We start from the raw sequence: 17,324 nt of genomic DNA, 5'->3' as shown, positions 1-17,324 counted from the left end.
GGAATGTTTAATAAAGTGTGAGCATCACCTGCACCTACAGCCCCTTGTGTTTGGAGAACTAGTCCTCAGGGGACAGCCATGAGATTTCCCCATGCCTTTGGCTCTTTGGAAGAGATGTAGTCTGCCTCTGTTGAAAGGCTCCCAAGTGTCTTCTTATTCTTCCCTGAGAGTGGATAGTGTTTTCCTGAGTGCTCTGAACAGTTAATTTCCTGTCCTTTCATCCCAGGCTGCTTCTAGAGTCATGGTGGCTTGAGTTCTGGATTTCCCATTGAATTGTAGCTGGGCACTCACAAAATGTGGGCATGTAAAGGAGCAGTCTCCAGTGCTCCACAGATGGCCCAGAAGACAGACCATGCTGCCTATGAACAGAGCTGAGCCACGGGTGGCTGTCCTATGAACAGAGCTGAGCCACGGGTGGCTGTCCTATGAACAGAGCTGAGCCACGGGTGGCTGTCCTATGAACAGAGCTAAGCCATGGTGGCTATCCCATTTCAGGCTCATCCATGGCTTTGGGCTGTCAGTGTTTCAAGGATAGTTGGGGGTTACAGAGTATGAAATCAGCATTTTTGGGTAACGGGACCAGGACTGCAAACATTGCTTACCATCACCAGTGAGTGGGTGTTTGAGTGAAGGAAAGGGTCTAGTCCTGCTGATGTCAGCTACCCTGAGGGACACTGGGTGGCTGGGTCCGCTCTTCTCTCTCGATGGACAGCAGTACCTCCTTGTGATTACAGCCTTGCCCAGACTTCTGCAAGCACAGCAAGCTTGCTCCCGAGGTGCCTGCTATCCACCTGTTGGGGACCTGCTAGTTGGCAGGACCCGGTTACTCCGAGCCTCATCCACCTGTGGACTGACCAAACCTGAAACCTACTGTACCCAGTATGGCGAGGTAGGCCTTACCTTCATGACCTCTAGGGCTGGGGGAAGGTGGGGTGGGTGGGGTGGAATGAACCTGCCATTGTTCCTTAAAACCTTGGGATGTACTTGGTATATGCTTTTGCACTGTGGGAGGTCCAAGAAAAATATAAGGCAAGATCCTTGCCCCTAAAGTACTTACATTCTGGTTGAGAAAGAGAAAATGTTCTTAGAATTAGCTGAATAGCTCTTTTCCCTTTTCTGCTGGTTAAAGCTGGAGTCTTAGCCTGTAGGCGAAGGCAGGACAATTTTTAAAGTCTTGAGGCTAGGCAGTCAGACAAATCATCATCCTTTAGGTGTGTAGAGTCCAGTGTACCATCTTTGGTGAATTTTGTGTGCCCTGGGCTGTATTCCTGCCGTGGGGGGTGAGTTGAGTGGAGCCATGGTCACTCTGTTGCCATCATCTTTTTGGCCAGTGCAGAAGGATAGACAGAAGCAGATCCAGCAGGAGAGTACATAGCTGTAGGATGGAGTTCACCTCCTGTGTTTTGCCACCATTGTGTATGAAGAGCCAGCCTCCTCTGCCAGCCTCGTTAGTCCTCAGGATTTGCCAATTCAGACAAGGTGGAAAACGTTCAAGCTGTTCCTAAAGGGAATAGATCAGTGAGATAAATGAGGACATGACTTGAGGTGAGCAAGGAGGTTCAGAAACTCAGTCGGTGAGTTGGAAAATTAGCTGAACAAATTCAGAAATTTGAAGACTTCATTGACCTCTGTCGACTAAATTGCCTATTTAGGCCACAGATTTTTTTTCAAAGCATTGCTGGTTTTTTCTTCCACATTGCCATTATACCTTTTTCATAGGACTCTGATTTTCTCAACAAGGTTGGGTTTCTTCTTTTCTCCTTCTCTTTATCAGTGTTTTCTTGTCTCTCAGTGGCTTGTCACATTTTGCAATTTTTCTGTCCTCGAAGCACGGGCTTGGACAAGACCATGGGTGAGAGACTGGTTTTTTTTGGGGGGTCTCTGCAGCAATGGGGTAAAGAGGGAGAAAGTGAGTGAAAAATATTGATTGCCATGAAGGGGACTTGGGTTATCTTTCCAGACAGCCCTTGTCCTCAGGACGGGGGAGGGTGGTATCTGATACTGCCTCCAGGCCTTTCTGTCCTTCCAATCCCCTGTGTTCTCTTGGCTATTTTTAATCACAGACTCCTGGGTAGTGGCAGGGAGGTGCTGGGCAGAGATGACTGTGATTTCTCGTCTCTCCCACTTGGGGATGTGGGAAGGCCCATTTGACAGGGTTGGGTAAGATGGCCAGCTTCAGGCAAGGACTCCCCGGGGCCTGGGTTGCTCTACAATTTTCAGGGGACCTGGTGAGATTGAGCTTTCTAGGTGATATAATGATTTTAGCTGTCCCCTTCCCATGTGTCAAAAATTCTCTGCCTGAAAATTTCGGGGAGACATCAGCTGATTCCATTTCTCAGGCTAACCTACCTTCCGGGAGCAGCAAGGGGAGGTCATCCTACAGTGGTCCCAGCCATGGGGCCCCAGCCTGCCCGGATGGCTTCACCCCTCTAGGCCTTGGGACTATTGGCCTCACCCTGACCTGCCCTCTGCCTCTCTTAGTTGCTCAGGGAGACAACTGTCCTCACAGCTGTGAAGCAGCCCCCTGAGAGCAAAACGAGGCCCTTGCAAAAGAGATGTCTAGACTGTTGTAACCCTGGGGATGGGTTCATCTCGGCTATTTTCCTCTTGTGAAAGTCTGAGAAGCATTGCCTCTTTCATTTTTCCTGTAAGGGGTCAATAAATCCATGTAGTTTCCCGGGGGCATCGCCAATGCAGGATTCCGCCCCAGGTCTGCCAATAACTTACAGTGTGATTTTGGGCAACGTGTCGTTCCTTTCTCCGTCTTGATCTCCTCTTCTGTAAGTGGGGCTTAGAGGAGATGGTGCTTATGATCCTGCCCTGCTGCAACCTTCTTTGGGAATGAGCAGACTGCTGAGAACCAGCTTCTCTCCTCCTGCCTTCCACCTCTCCGTCTTGCTTCATTTCTCTTTCCCTCCCTTACATGCCTAACCTTCTCAAAGGCCATTTGAGATTGGTTGTCAGCAGTTTAGACAAACACTATACATATCATGAATCAACAAACAAATGTGTGAGGAAAAAAATACACTAAAAGCACAGGAAACCCCCCTTCTAGTCCTCTATTGGTATGTACCCTGAACCCTTGGGGGGGTCCAGTGGTGGCTGTGTAATAAAAATTAGGAATTCAGATTTTAACTGTTGAGCTCCAATTTCAATTAATCTTAATTTATTTTATTAGTAAATGGTACTAATAGAAACTATAATTTTAAAGGCACATATAACGTGTCCCAGGCATGAAACTAAGGGTTTTACATAAGTTATCTCAATAAATTTTCACAATCTCATGAAGTTGCTATTGTTATCCATAGGAGCCTTACTTTAAAACGCTTGGATGTGTGCTGGGGCCCTAAATTTCTGACAGAATCATACAGGTGATGAGTTTTCTGAGCAGCTAGAAGCAAGAGTGTTACTGAGCAGCTACAGTTGGAAATGAGGGCAGCATGGCTCAGCTACGGTTCTTGTGCCTGCCTCTTTACTTTCCGCTCCTCAGCCCCATTTACACACATGCCTTAAGTCACATTGTCTGGTTGGTGCCTCTGCTCTATTTCTCTGTAGGGGGAGCCCAGTGTAAAGTCATCCAGCACCTCTGCCTGCCCAACGATGGCACAGATGCAAGTGCAATGGGGATTTATGACTCTCAGACTCCACTCCCACCCCATCCCACTAACAGAGAAGGACTCAGCAGGATGAGAGAATCAGGAGCAGTGGGGACTTCTTCCAGGTCCAAAATTGTCTCTTCTATCTCCACCTCCAAGCATGTCTTCCCCTTTCTCATGAACCCAGCTTAGCCTGTTAGATGTATTTCGCTGCCTAATTCTGTCTCAGTGGCTAAATCCTGTTGGCCTCGATGGCTTGCTTCTGTGGGTTTTGGGTCCATGTTGCAACCTTAGCAATGGACATAGGACTTGGCCAGCTTTGCCCTCCCCAACTTCCCACTTTGCCCTTCTGGACCAGCCTGCCTTAGCTACCCATTAACTGTCTGGGCTTGGGGCCAGGCAGTTCTTTTCCAAAAGGGCCTGAGGCTGAAGTCCCACCCTGACCCCTTGTACTTTCTTCCAGTTCCTAGATAACTTCTGGGTGAGCTCACTATACCCTGGTTTCCTAAAGCTCAAAGCATGGATGTGACACCTCCTACCCTCCTTTCTCTTTCCATGCTTTCCTTGAGCCTCAGTTCCTCATTTAAAAAATGGGAGTAATAGTAGTACCCACTTTAGTGGGTTGTGTGAGGATTGAATAGGGTGACCACCAGCCTGATGCCGGGCAGATGTGATACGTTCCACTCCCCCCAACCCTTACCCCCACCCTGAGACTCTCAAGCCTCCACCTGGAGGCTGCGTGGACATGCGGAGGCTGCTCCCATCTGCGGACCCTGCTGCCAACGTTCCTTCACTGATCAGGACGCTCTTGCGTAACTCCCTGAGATGACCTGTCCTTGGGCCAGCCTGCTCTCAGCCTCCCAAGGCGAATGCTGCTAAGCTCGTTTGCAGTGGGTGGTTGGAGAATCCAGAGGCAGTCGTGGTTCAGCAAAGTTGCCCCAGACTGGGAGTTGAGACTCCAGTCCTGGTCCTGGCTCCAGCACTTACTGTAGGTGTATGACCGCGCATGGGCCCCGACTCCTCTCTAGACATCTATTTTCCCATCTACAAAATGAAGGATTTGGTTAGTCAAACTTTGACATTTGTTCCAGCCTCTCAGAGACAGCAGAGCTGTGCCTGTGACCCCGAGGGTCCACCACAGTCTCTCCCAGGGGGACACTGTCAGGGGCCGGGCCATCCTCTGCAGTCATCTCAGGACCGGGTGGGTTTCTCCTGGAAGTTTCAGCCCTAATTCCTGCTCCCACTGAAGTCTTCTCCTCTGTTGTGTCTGCTTTCTTAAATGCTTCATTCATCCCCCATTCCCTCCCTTTTTGGGGGAAAACTTGAATTACCCATTTGCCTTAATAACAGTTTTACTTGGTGCATTCCTCGGGTTAATGAACCATGTAAACGAACAGTTGTTGGTTTTATCCCTTGGAAACAAGCTGAGAAGCTGTAGCCAGGTGAAGTTTCCCCCTACCCAGGAGTGCACCCCACAAAAAGCACTGACTTTCTTTGTTGGACAACTGTCTTTTTTTTTGACCTTCGGTTAGGCTCATGTGTAGGCAGGGGATGTGTTCTTGCATGTACTGTGTTGCTACCCTCCACCCATAGAGGACTTTGAGCCTGTCTCTGACCAAAACATCTCCTTTCCTGTGTCCAAGAAGCCCTACACAGGTCTAAATGTTCCAAGCTCCCACCATAGAAGAGTCACTCCCTTGGATGAAGTATTGTTGAGTTCTTTGTTTAAAATGCAAAAACCCCAGGGAAGGATATGCTATCAGTCTGTTATCAACCATCTCTGCAAGGATTTCATTTTCAGAAATCTAGCTGTGACTTTTTCAAAGGATTCCAAGACAGTAAGACCCAGGTTGAGTAAGGTTTGAGATGATAGAAGTAAATGAGAAGGGACACTGGGGGGAAAGGAATGCTCTCAGAGGAAAGCAAAACTTGGATGGGTAGAGTTGGTGGAGTGTGAGATTCTTGGGTCCCAGTTGTTATAGGTTGGGGTGTGTGGCTTGTGGGGTTAAAGGGAGAGAAGAGAGGGGAAAGGTGTGATGGGGTTGTCCTGGAGACACACATGGACAAACTCACGACTTTGTTGGCCCAGCTTCTCCTGGCGCTGTCCTGGGCCTTGGGGCCATGAGGCCTCTGAGTATTGTCTTCTGTACCTATCTTGCTCCTTAGCCCAGCCTTCTGGCCTCTATCTGGGGCCATGCCAGACGTTGCAGGAAGCCATTGTCACTGGTAGAGCCTGAAGGGGCCCCAGGCACACAAACCAACTCTCGGTTCTAGGCGGACATCTCTGTTTCTGGAGAGTTCTGAGCTGGGGTTGCAGCTGCTCTGCCCAGGGGGAATGGGAGGGAGTGTCCTGACAACTGCTTCTAGTCTCTGCAATTTTTGATGGTTGCCACGTGACCACTGCGACTCTTGAATCAGAGGGGCAGAGTGAGCTTTGTGGTGGAACAGCCTGGGACGGAAACCCTGCTTCATCCTTTCCTGCCTTCACGGCCTTGGGCTCGATTCTTTACGTCTCTAAGGCTCAACTTTTCTAATCTATAAAATGAGGATACTGACTGATTGTAGACCTCCAGGATTTCAGAAGGAAGAATGAGATGAAGTGTGAACAGAGGTCAAGAGAGAGCCCGGTGCGGTGTAATTTCTGGGTGTGCGGTATATATCATCTGTATAATCAACTGCAGAAAGTGAACTTAGGCTAGATGGAGAAAAAGACAGTGTTGAGTTAAGGCTCTGGCCAAGATGTCATTTCAGGACAAGGAAGAAGATAACATTGAAAGTACGTCATAAAACTAGGGATCTCCTCTCTCTCTCCTAGTCCTGACTTTTGACCTGCCCTGGAAATACCCATTGTCAGAAATGCTGAGGCTGGTGTTCCCCAGGGGTCTAATGGAGGCCTTGCTGACCAGAGGTCTGGTGGGCTCCCTGTCCTCTCCCCTCATTGCTGGGAAGATGCTCTCTAGTACAACATCTGACCACTGTCTTATTTTTCTCATTTCCTTTGTGTACTTGCTGGCAGTGCCTTCAATTCTGGGCTGATAAACGGATGGAGGAGAAAATTCCAATAGCATGTTAGAGCAAGAAGGAGTTTAATGATCTCATCCAGCCCCTGCATTTTACCACTGAGGAAGCTGAAGAGGGAGAAATGTCTTTTCTTGCAGGCAGCTAGATTTCTCTTCGTCCTGGCTTCCTTTCTTTTGGCCCTGGCCGGTGGCCACCAACCTGATTGTAACTCCTTAGATGGACACAGGAGAGTGGTAACTCTGCCCCTTGGCTTGCTCAGGGGAGGGAGCAGGGCCATATATATCCAGAGCCTGCTTTCCTAGTTTCCCCTGGAATTAGTTCTCTGTTCTGCCAAGGCTCAGGGCTTTGATCTGCATTTGCCTTCCTTCTCCGCCCCTCTGCACTGAGATTCAGGCCCCTGCTGGCTCTTGCTCTCTCTCCTTTGCCCTTCTCAGCTCTCTAAGGGGTGGGGAGGGAGGGGAAGGGGTGTTGTCTTCTGGCCAGATTGCTCCACTTCTAGCAAGTTCCAGGATAAAGGAGCAGACCCAGCCTTTCCAGCTTGAGAGCAAGCGGGAGCCAAACTGGCTGGAGTCCTGACAGGCTGAATTGATAATAATGCTGTATCTCTGCGGTGCTGCAGCCAGGAGAATGCTGGTCCAGTGACCCCGGAGGGTAAGGCAGCTGCAGCTGACAGCTTCTGTCTCAGGCAGAGGCAGCGGCACGCAACACATGTGAGAGAAGAGACTCATATTAAGTATCACACCTGCTTACATATAGGCAAGTGGGAAGAAAATAGAAAAGGACACTGAGGTCCAGAGGGAGAGAAGAAATGTGCAGTTTGTCTTTACATGGGTTTCTGCCATAAGCCGTACTATTTTCGGGCCATCATCCTGCTAGTTGATAAGCAGAGCTGCTTAAAATGCCTGTCCCAAGCCTCTTGGCTTAGTCTGTCTCCAAGGCTTACGATTAATCCCTCCTTAGCTGTGTTACCATAAGCAGCTCATAGTTTTTAAGCTCCTGAGGCCCTGGCATCCCCCCATCAGGGCACACGTGGACGGCAGGTGGAGAAGGCGTGGGCTAGCCCCACGCTGCTTCTGTGAAGATGGAGGAGGGAGGCAGGACAATGAGCCCATGCTGAATACCTTGGACATTTTTATTCTGTTTTCTAATAATGTCTGTTTTCCTGAGTATAAAAGTTAACACTTACTCAAGACATAAAATTTGGAAAACATAATAAAGAAAAAAGTCACCTGAAGTCCCATTACCAGAGATATTAGGTAAATGGTCAAATATTTAGCAATTTCATATGGTTCAACTTCATATATTAGTGTATTTCCTTCCCTGAACTCTCGATTTCTTTCAAAATATGTATTTGAGATCATCCATACAAATTTATCCCCATTTTCCTTTTTCATAAAACATTATATTATAAGCATTTCCCCATGCAATTTAAAAATGTCCTCGAAACAGTAGTTTTAATATGATAGTTACATAATACTCCATCTTTGGGCCGTAGCAAGGGCATTTCCGCCGTTTCCGGCCCAGTTTCAGTCGTTCTGGGTCTGGTGCCCCCTGGCCCAGGGAAAGAGAGAGCCTTGTTTCTGGTGCTTGCTTGGTTGGGAACAGGCTGGGATCTGCTGCCAGCAGCACTGGGGAGAGCGGCCAGAAGGCAGCTGGCCCCTGTTTCTCTTCAGGACCTGTGCTGAGGGCAGACGGGGGTTGGGGAGTGGAAAATTTGCCCCTGAGAGCTGGCAGAGTGGGAAGAAGGACATGCTGACTTGCCAGGGACCAAAATAGGGTTCTGGAAGGGAGTCAGACTCCAGAAAGGTTTATTTTCAGTGCTCAGGTAGCCCAGGAGCTAACACATCCCCAGGCTCTGTGGGAACCGGGCTGGGTTCCCTGAGAAGCCAGCTTTCTCCCCAAAGGGCTCTCTCTGTCTCGAGATCAGCTCCAGGGTCAAACCGAGTGCTTTTTGGGGTCTGCTGGGGCTGTCACCTTTCCTGGGCTCCCCTGCAGCCTGTGCCCTCAGGTTAGCTGGATTCCCTGGTGGAAATGAGAGCATGAGAGGGAGGGAGGGCAGGGGAAGGTGGTGAGGGGCCCTGTCTGGCTCTGCCACCGGCTGTGGGACCAAAGGAAAATTGGGCGGCCTCCGTGAGCCTCAGCTTTCTCATCTGTTAAATGGGAACAGGGTTGTTGTGATCAGTAGATAAGTTACTGTAATGAAACTACCTAATACAGACCCTGCGTCGTGGTAGGCACGCAATCATTTAATAGCGATGCTTTATTTCCTTATCACTCCCCCACCCCTCTGGTAAACCCCCCGAGTCTAGGAAGGGAGTGCTTAGTGATCATGTAAATGAAAATAGTGAATATTTGTTGAACATTTACTAGTCACTCATTCATTCATCAAGTATTTTTTGAGGGCCTGCTGTGTGCTGGGCTCTATTTATTCTAAGCACTTGGAATATGACAGTGAACAAAAGCAAGGCTCTGCCTTCGTGGAGCAGCCATTTTAGTGTGTGTGGGGGCAGATGGTAAACAAAGAAACTAATAAACAATAAATACATAATATGTCAAGTGGAGATGGACAGTAAGGAGAAAACTGTAGCAGGACAGGGGATGGACAGTGGCAGTGTGGGTGGTGGGCAGTGGGTGCTATTTTTTAAAAACAGGGCCCATGTGCCAGCCACTCTTTGTGCTTTAAACATGCAGAGAATTAATGCTGAAGAAAACACATCTGGACGGGATGAGGACATCTCCGAGTACCAGGAAGGGTGACAGTGTTCTTCTTTTGCAGACTGAAGGGGCGAGGTGGAAAGTAGGGTGGGAAGAAGGGGCGCAGAGAGCCAGACCTCCGGAGCCCCTTCTGTGCTCTCCACGGCTCCCAGCTTTGTCAGCTGTGGAGGAGGAAGACAGTGTTAGGCAGGGAGTTTCTGTAACTCAAGGCACAGGCAAGGCATATTGATTCCAGCTCTTGGGAAAGGAGTTGTCAGGTAATAACGCTCAATTCAGCAGCTACTGCTTCCCGTGAGAGGAGCTGAAGAAAAGCAAAGCCTGCAACGGGGGGTGTATATACTCGCGCCTACCGGGGACCGGCTGGCCAGGGAGGTTTTTGTCCCAGCCTTGCTTCTGCTGGTGGGGACTAAGGAGTGTTACCAAGAGGCTCCTCAGGCTGGGCACACGGTTTGGGACCATGGTTACTCAGGCAAAAAATAGATTTTGTGTGTGTGGCATGGGGGGAGCTGCAACAAGTCAACAAGGGTCTGTGTTACATGTGTATGCACAGGCCCACCACAAACAGAACACGGGGCGTGTGGCCTCTCTGGTCAGGTTCTTTTTCTTGCCATGGACCTCCTAGGGTTCAGTTCTGTCTCCTGTCCCTCCAGGTGACAGATACAGGCCAGGGAAGGTGTGGTTTGCTTTTTGTTTTGGACCTTGCAGGTGAGGTTGCTTCTCTCTTGGCGCCCACTTTGGCCCAGAGCTTCGTGGGGAAGGGCCTATGCCCTTGGCCCTGTGGCTGCACACTTCCTTTGTTCTGGGCCTTCCCAGCCTTGGGACCTCCTACCTACAGAGCCCTGCTGGCCTGGGAGCTCCAGGCTTCTCTCCTGAAGACAGGAAAGGGTCAGCCTGGGAAAGAGCCTTGAGTCTACGTGTCAGGGCTGGAAGACTTTAGAGATCATCTAGGTGGTGGACTTGGCCCAGTGGTTAGGGCATCCGTCTACCACATGGGAGGTCCGCAGTTCAAACCCCGGGCCTCCTTGACCCGTGTGCAGCTGGCCCATGCGCAGTGCTGATGCGCGCAAGGAGTGCCACGCCACGCAGGGGTGTCCCCCACGAGGGGAGCCCCACGCGCAAGGAGTGCGCCCGTAAGGAGAGCCGCCCAGCGTGAAAGAAAGTGCAGCCTGCCCAGGAATGGTGCTGCACACACGGAGAGCTGACACAACAAGATGACGCAACAAAAAAGAGACACAGATTCCCGTGCCACTGACAACAACAGAAGTGGACAAAGAAGAACACGCAGCAAATAGACACAGAGAACAGACAACCAGGGCGGGTGGGGGGGCGGGGAGGAGAGAAATAAATAAATAAATCTTTAAAAAAAATTTAAAAAGAGATCATCTAGACATAGCTAGTATGTTGACTCTCTGAGTGCCGCAGAGCAGTGACTGGCACAAGATGCCACCTCAATAAATATTTGCTGAATGACTGAAGAACTCTAAATCTCGCCTGTACCCAATTTACACAGGAGAAAACTGAGCCCAGTAGTGGGGCAACAGAGCCAGGACTGGAACCCGAAATTCCCTTTGCTCACTCCTCCTGTCATTTTTGGTGACCTAACTCCCTGAGCCTCAGAAACCCCATGTTCCCCAGGCTGCAAAAGATATAAAACAACCTAGCCTGTGCCCAGCACATAGTAGGTGCTAAAAAATGTGAGGCTTTTTTTTTTCTCCCTTAGCACGCTACACAAGTTCATTCTCAGGGCAATCATGCACCATAATTTTTTCCACTGCCTCACACCTCTCCTCCAACGACTCCCTCTACTTACTTAGCTAGAAGTTAGGAGGACATAAAGGAATTAAATCAGAAGGTGACCCAAAGCCCCATTTTACGAGGTTAATCCTTCCAAGTGTATTAATGAAATCAATGGATCCCTAAGGGGGTGCTTTCCACTGGGGCAGTGTTCTGGGGTCTCAGGATATGAGGAGAGAATTCTATCAGGACCCTGCCTCTGAGCCTCTACCATTCCCCCTCCCACAGTGGCAGATGAAATGCTGCAAGTGCGACTCCAGGCTGCCCCACAACTACAACAGTCATCGCGTGGAGAACGTGGCTTCCGTCTCAGGCCCCATGCGCTGGTGGCAGTCGCAGAATGGTAAGGGCTGCCACCCACAGGGACCCAGACCGTGGCAGGAGGGGACATTCCTTGGGCATTTCTGAGGGTGGTGGGAAATGGGAGGCTGACAAGCAGACATTTTCTGCCCCTAGGCTTGGGGTCTGTTGGTAGTTGGAGGCTAAAGAAAGGGTGTGAGGGGAAGGCAATTATTCTCCACTTAATCACATGGGCTTGTTGAAGGAACTGAGCTTTGGCAACAGGGCTATGTCAAAGAGACAAGTAGGAATCTTCAAGGCATTAGGGGCAGCAAGTGATGGTGGGGAGGAAATTTGGCCAAGAATACAGGGTCTTGAAGAGATGACTATGGAAACATATTGGTACTACTCCTCTCGGAGGAGGAAGTCAGAAAGTCAAGGATAAAGAGTTTCTGACCTTCTAGGGCCAGTAGCACCCAGGGCCTTGTTGAGGGCTGGGGAAGTGGCAAGTGTCTTGCCTAAAGTTACTATTTTTTGTCCTTCCAGATGTGAACCCTGTGTCTCTGCAGCTGGACCTGGACGGGAGATTCCAGCTTCAGGACATCATGATGGATTTTAAGGTGTGCTCCCTGGACATGGTAGCGGATGGGTGAGGGGATCCTGGGCCCTTGTGGGCTTGGAGCCTTGGAGGAGCACCGTGCTCTTGTGTCCCCAGGCTGGGGGTGGGTCCCCCCTTCCTCAGGCTGGTACTGTGTGGCAGCAGGGGTCCCATCTGGGGAAAGCACTGGCGCCTCCAGGCTTCCTGTCTTCTTTGTGCCAGGGTTGTGCATCTTCTGCCTCCCTGCAGCCTCCCGCCCTCCTTCTATCTAATTAATTCAGCTCTCCCAAGTACCAATTTTACTGGTCCCAGTTGTATCATATATATTTGTGTATTCTTTGTATACCCTGTTTCAATGGCTTTGCAAGTAGTCAATTGCCCAAAGAAGTTCTGATGAAAGAGTCTCAGAACTTAGGGATCTCAAGTGTAACCATCATAATGAAGTTGATTTTAATGAACAGCCAAGAACTGTCCTATGCACATGAAAGATGTGCCTCTGGAGCTCCCATCTTGGTAGATAATTTGCTCATTCGGTGCTCCTGCTTCTCAAAGTACTTTTTGATTCCTTAGAATAGTCTTTTGGAGGAAGTATTTTCATTCATTTGTGGCAAGCCATCTTTTTTTTTTTTTTTCAGGGAAAATTAGATTTTATTCTTTCTGCAGATAGTCAAATATTAAAGCATCAAGTTTGGTGAATAAGATTTGATGACCAGGAAAGGTGATATAGTTTTCAGCAGTTAAAATCAGCTGTCAATGAAAGGTAATAGGGCCTATTTTCTTGCATGACTGAGGAAGTTGGCTCTAAGTATGTCACCCCAAGGAAAGGTCAAAAGTATTTTGAGAAATGCCAGTATCACTTGAATAAATGCCCAGTCTCTGAAGGTGACAACTTTGAAGGGCAATATTCATTGGGATGGATATTGTTCAGTAATCCCATGGCTTTACTATCTCTCTCCCATTCATTTATTTGTCCATTCATGCTGCACACATACAGAACACTGGTTGTATGTTAGGCTTGGTGATAGGTGTTAGGGATAAAAACATGAATAAAGCCAAATCACGACTCTCAGGCTGTTTGCAGCACATATAGGGAAAGCAGACTGGGAAACAGCAAGAGGGTGTGATGAGTGCCCTGATATTGGAAAGAATGGGGAGCACAGAGCAGGAGGCATCTAGCTTGGTCTGTCCTGGGGTGTCAGAGAAGATAAAATCTCACCTACCAGGTACAGCCAGGTGAAGGGCACATCTCATTCCAGACTAAGGGAACAGCAGGTACCAAGGCCATGAGGCAAGAGGCAGGAAGCTATGTAATTGGAGTGGCAGCAGGGGATGTATACGGGATCTGAAGGGAAAACGTGTGTGGGCGTGTGGTGGGGGCGGGGGATGAGGAGGGCTGCCGGCTGGTAAGTTTAGAGATATAAATGGGAGATAGGGAGCAGGTTTACTCATTCATTCAACAAATGTGTACTAAGCATCTACTGTGTGCCAGGTAGGGACAGAGCTAGATGCTGGGGATACAAATCTGAACAAGACCATATGGGGCCCTACAGACCAGCATAACTGGGGGGCCACTTAGCAGTCCCGGGGACATTTGGCAGTGCCTGGAGACATTTCTGGTTGTCACTATTGGGTGGGTGTCACTGACATCTAATAGGTGGAGGCGGGGGTGCTGCTAACCATTCTACAATGCACAGAAAAAACCCACAATGATCCTGCTTAAAATAGTCGTAGTGGCAAGTGTCTAGTAAGAGGAGGATCAAAGTCAGGAACCAACAGGCAAGTAATTGAAAATTGTGGTAAGATTTACGAAGGACCCAAATAAGGTGCTGTCATAGGGAATTAATGGGGTGGGGTGGGCAGGGTGGGGGGGCAGAACGCGCCTTAGTAGGTATAAGAAGGTCTCAGTGAGGAAGTGACATTTACACCGAGAACAAAAGATAGAGATCTACGGCGTGCACAGCTTTCCAGGCAGAAGAAATGACGCAGGCAAAGGCTTGTGAGGAGGACGCGAGTTCGGTGTGACTGGTCTGAAGGCCGGGACAGCTGAGGGTGGAAATGGAGGTGCCCCATGGCCTGAGCTGAGGAGATGAGGTGATGAGGCATGGGGGGTCCTGGGAGCACCTGGCAGCACAGGGCTGCTTCACCAAGGTCAGCAGCTGGGGTTTTATTCGAGAATAGTAGGAAGCAATGGGAGGGTTTTTACCAGGAGAATGGTTCCCTGCTTTTATGTTTTAAAAAGAAAGCTGTCTCTGTATGAGGTAAGGGTGAAGGAGGGGAAACAGGTGGGAGGCTGGGTGTCCTGGGGAGAGGTGGTGGCATCTGGGCCAGCCTAGTGGCACCGAGGCTGCAGACACAGGCCTGATTGGGAATCTATTTTGAAGCTGGGTTTATGAACTTGCCCTTCAAGGAAGTGGTCCAAGCTAGGGGCTGCTGGCATAAAGACAGCATTTAAAGCCTGGGAAATGGATGCAATCACTTAGGGAGATATCCCACCAGGGATCCAATGGGTCATGCCAAGAAGCCTGCATTTTATCTTTAGACCATTGCAGATGGATGGAAAGGTCTTGTGCTGGGCAGTGATGGCATCAGGGAACCATTTAGGTTACTGTCCAGTGAAGTGGGGAGAGGAATTTGGAGGACCAGGATGGAGGCTGGACATCATTCAGGATGAGGATGCCCATGGCCGGGAATATGGCTGGGGCAGGGTGAGAGAACTAAGGGCTGATAGGGATAAAAAATGTTTGCTGTGGAAGTGCAGGAGAGTGTTTTCTGATCCGGAAGCCCGTGTCCTGGCAGGCTGAGCCAGGGCACAGCTTCTGGAGTGCGCTCTCATTCCTATTCCTTTCCACAGTTCCCCTGCAGCCTGTGGGTTGCCAGGCTGAGTTGGGCCTGGATGCTCCTCTCCCCATTTGCTCCCTCTCAGCCTGCTCTGTCCCTACCTCACTGTGGGTCTCAGGGGCCACCAGCCCCTCTTTAGGAGCCTGTGGCTGTGACTGTGGCCTCACTGGACACAATGCCAACTCCTCCCCTCCCTTCAGGCACTCAGGCCCTACCCCGCCCCTCTCTCCGCAGGAGCCCCTGCCCTCCGGGATGCTGATTGAGCGCTCCTCGGACTTTGGCAAGACCTGGCGGGTGTACCAGTACCTGGCTGCCGACTGCACCTCCGCCTTCCCGCAGGTCCCCCAGGGCCAGCCTCAGAGCTGGCAGGACATTCGGTGCCAGTCCCTCCCCCAGAGGCCTAATGGACACCCAAATGGGGGAAAGGTAGGTAGAGGGAACCTGGCAATGTTGAAAAAGTAGGCACGGGGAAAGGGCCCTCATGACCCACTGCTGATAGTGACGGGGACTCAGAAACATGCAGTGCTCTCCCCCAATCCCAGCAAGTCTACCTAGTGACATTGCTGCCTTCTGAGAGGCGAATTGGGCCATGAGCTTAGTCTCCAACCCACAAGTCCACTTGAGAGACAAGAACACCCTCCATCAGCTCCTCTTCCTGTCTTTCCTGACCTCTCCAATGATGACCCCTCCGGCCCCCCTCAACATCTTTGCTGCAAATCCCCTTGATTGCTTAGGAGGGATATTTTGGAAACACCTCGAGTCCACTGCATAACCCAGCCCTATTCTCTTTTGTAGTCTCCTCCCCCATGGCTCATTGGCACATCCCTCTATTTCAAAGGGTAAAATCAACTTTCCTCCAGTATGAGGACTTTTGTGCAGTTAGTTAGATCCAAGTGAGCAAATTACACAACTTTCAGTTATTCCCTGATTTCACCTTAGCAGGGTTTAACGCAAGACTGAAGTCTTCAGGTTCAACCTGTCCTACTTAACTGGCTGTTTTGCTCCTCGGGGAGAAAGTCGGTAGAGCCCACAGGTCAAAGTCAACTGAACTTGAACTTTGAGTTAGAAATGAGAACCTGCCTGTAGACACATTTCAGAATGCTTCTCCCAGTCTTAGTCTGCCAGAGTGGCTATCACAAACATCACAAACTGGTTTGGCATATACAGCAGGTGTCTCTTGGCTCCTGGTTTTAGAGGTCAGAAGTCCAGGTCAAAGCGCCGAAGACCCTGCTTTTCCCCAGGATCTGTAGTGTGCTGGTGCCCGCTACTGGCAGTCTTTGGCGAGCCTGCCTCCCGTTATAGTGATGTCATCTCCTCTGCAGCCTTTGGGACTTGTGGGTTGCTTTATAAGGCCACCCTCATTCGGTGGGGCCACGCCTTAACTAAATTACCATCTTCAAGACAACCTATTTACAATGAGCTCACACCCGCCTTAATGAGGATTAAGGTCAAGAACATGTCTATGTTGGGATTTATAATTTAACCCACCACACACGCTTGATCGTCCCTCTTTGGTTCTAATTCTTTAATTTCTTCGAGAACTGTTCTCCACTGCTTGCCTGAGGCTCTAGTTTCCCTTCTGTCTGGTGAAAGCTCAGTGACCCCTTTCTGACTGTCTCTCTGGTGGGCCAAGTGCTCAGTGGTGCCTGCCCTATGGCCAGTGTGTCTCTGTCCTTTGGGCTTAATGGCTCCTCCTTGGTTACATCTTTCTCCAAGTCTCCAGTTGGGAATATATGTCTGCAAAGGACTTTTCTTGATTTGTGGAGGGAGGATTGACGTGAAAATTCTTCTCAGGATGAGGTTACATCTAATGAGTGGTTTTTATTAAAAAGAGAAAAGCGTAATTGAAATTGGGATTGTCTGGAGGGCCAGAGCCACCACATCCATGCCCCTATGGGCTCAGGACCCTCTCAGTTATCCTGTGTCACTGGAAAATTAGTATCCCCTAAACCCTCATGGGTGGGTTGTATGTCGTACCATAATTTTCCACTCAGAGAAACTGGGGAATACTTGGAATACCTGTATTTTCGATTGGAGAGGGGAGGTTTTACACACGCACACGCACACGCACGCACACTCACAGACTTCTTAGGGCCCATTGGTCTTCTCTCTCCTCAGATGCATTGGGGGGGTTTCACGTCCGTGGTCTCTCTCTGGTTCCAATAAGAAGGATCTCAGGGGAGGATGAGGAAGGCGGGGCACTGGGTGGGGAGGAAGGCTTCTTTTGAGTCCAGGCACACTGTTCACCTCTTCTTCAGTTCTGCCCTTTCTCTTTCTGTAGGTCCAGCTGAACCTCATGGATTTAGCATCTGGAATCCCAGCAAGTCAAAGTCAAAAGATTCAAGGTCAGTGTGGCCTGTGGCACTGAGGATGGGGTGGGGAGTGAAGCAGGGCTGGAATCTCCATCATGGGCATTTTCTAGTCTATTTCTGTTAACATTTAACACTTGCCCTGCCTACCTCACTGGGGCACTGAGGGACCCC

The 17,324-nt window shown here is 49.8% G+C and overlaps 1 protein-coding gene across 7 annotated transcripts in view; it reads left to right on the top strand.

The window, feature by feature from the left end:
- The window catches only part of LAMB3 (laminin subunit beta 3), a 70,690-nt gene that overhangs the window by 30,774 nt on the left and 22,592 nt on the right, over positions 1-17,324 (top strand). For all 7 annotated transcript variants that reach the window (XM_058275138.2, XM_071207705.1, XM_071207704.1 and 4 more), the window contains 5 exons: positions 735-889; positions 11,355-11,469; positions 11,952-12,025; positions 15,076-15,267; positions 17,123-17,186. In XM_058275138.2, coding sequence (XP_058131121.1) covers positions 735-889; positions 11,355-11,469; positions 11,952-12,025; positions 15,076-15,267; positions 17,123-17,186 — 600 coding nt within the window. The remainder of the gene's footprint in view (positions 1-734; positions 890-11,354; positions 11,470-11,951; positions 12,026-15,075; positions 15,268-17,122; positions 17,187-17,324) is intronic.

This window comes from Dasypus novemcinctus, chromosome 13, assembly GCF_030445035.2.
Source record: "Dasypus novemcinctus isolate mDasNov1 chromosome 13, mDasNov1.1.hap2, whole genome shotgun sequence".
Taxonomy (NCBI): Eukaryota; Metazoa; Chordata; class Mammalia; order Cingulata; family Dasypodidae; genus Dasypus; species Dasypus novemcinctus.
Note: the sequence above shows the minus strand (reverse complement) of the source record. Positions and strands in the feature narration are given on the sequence as shown.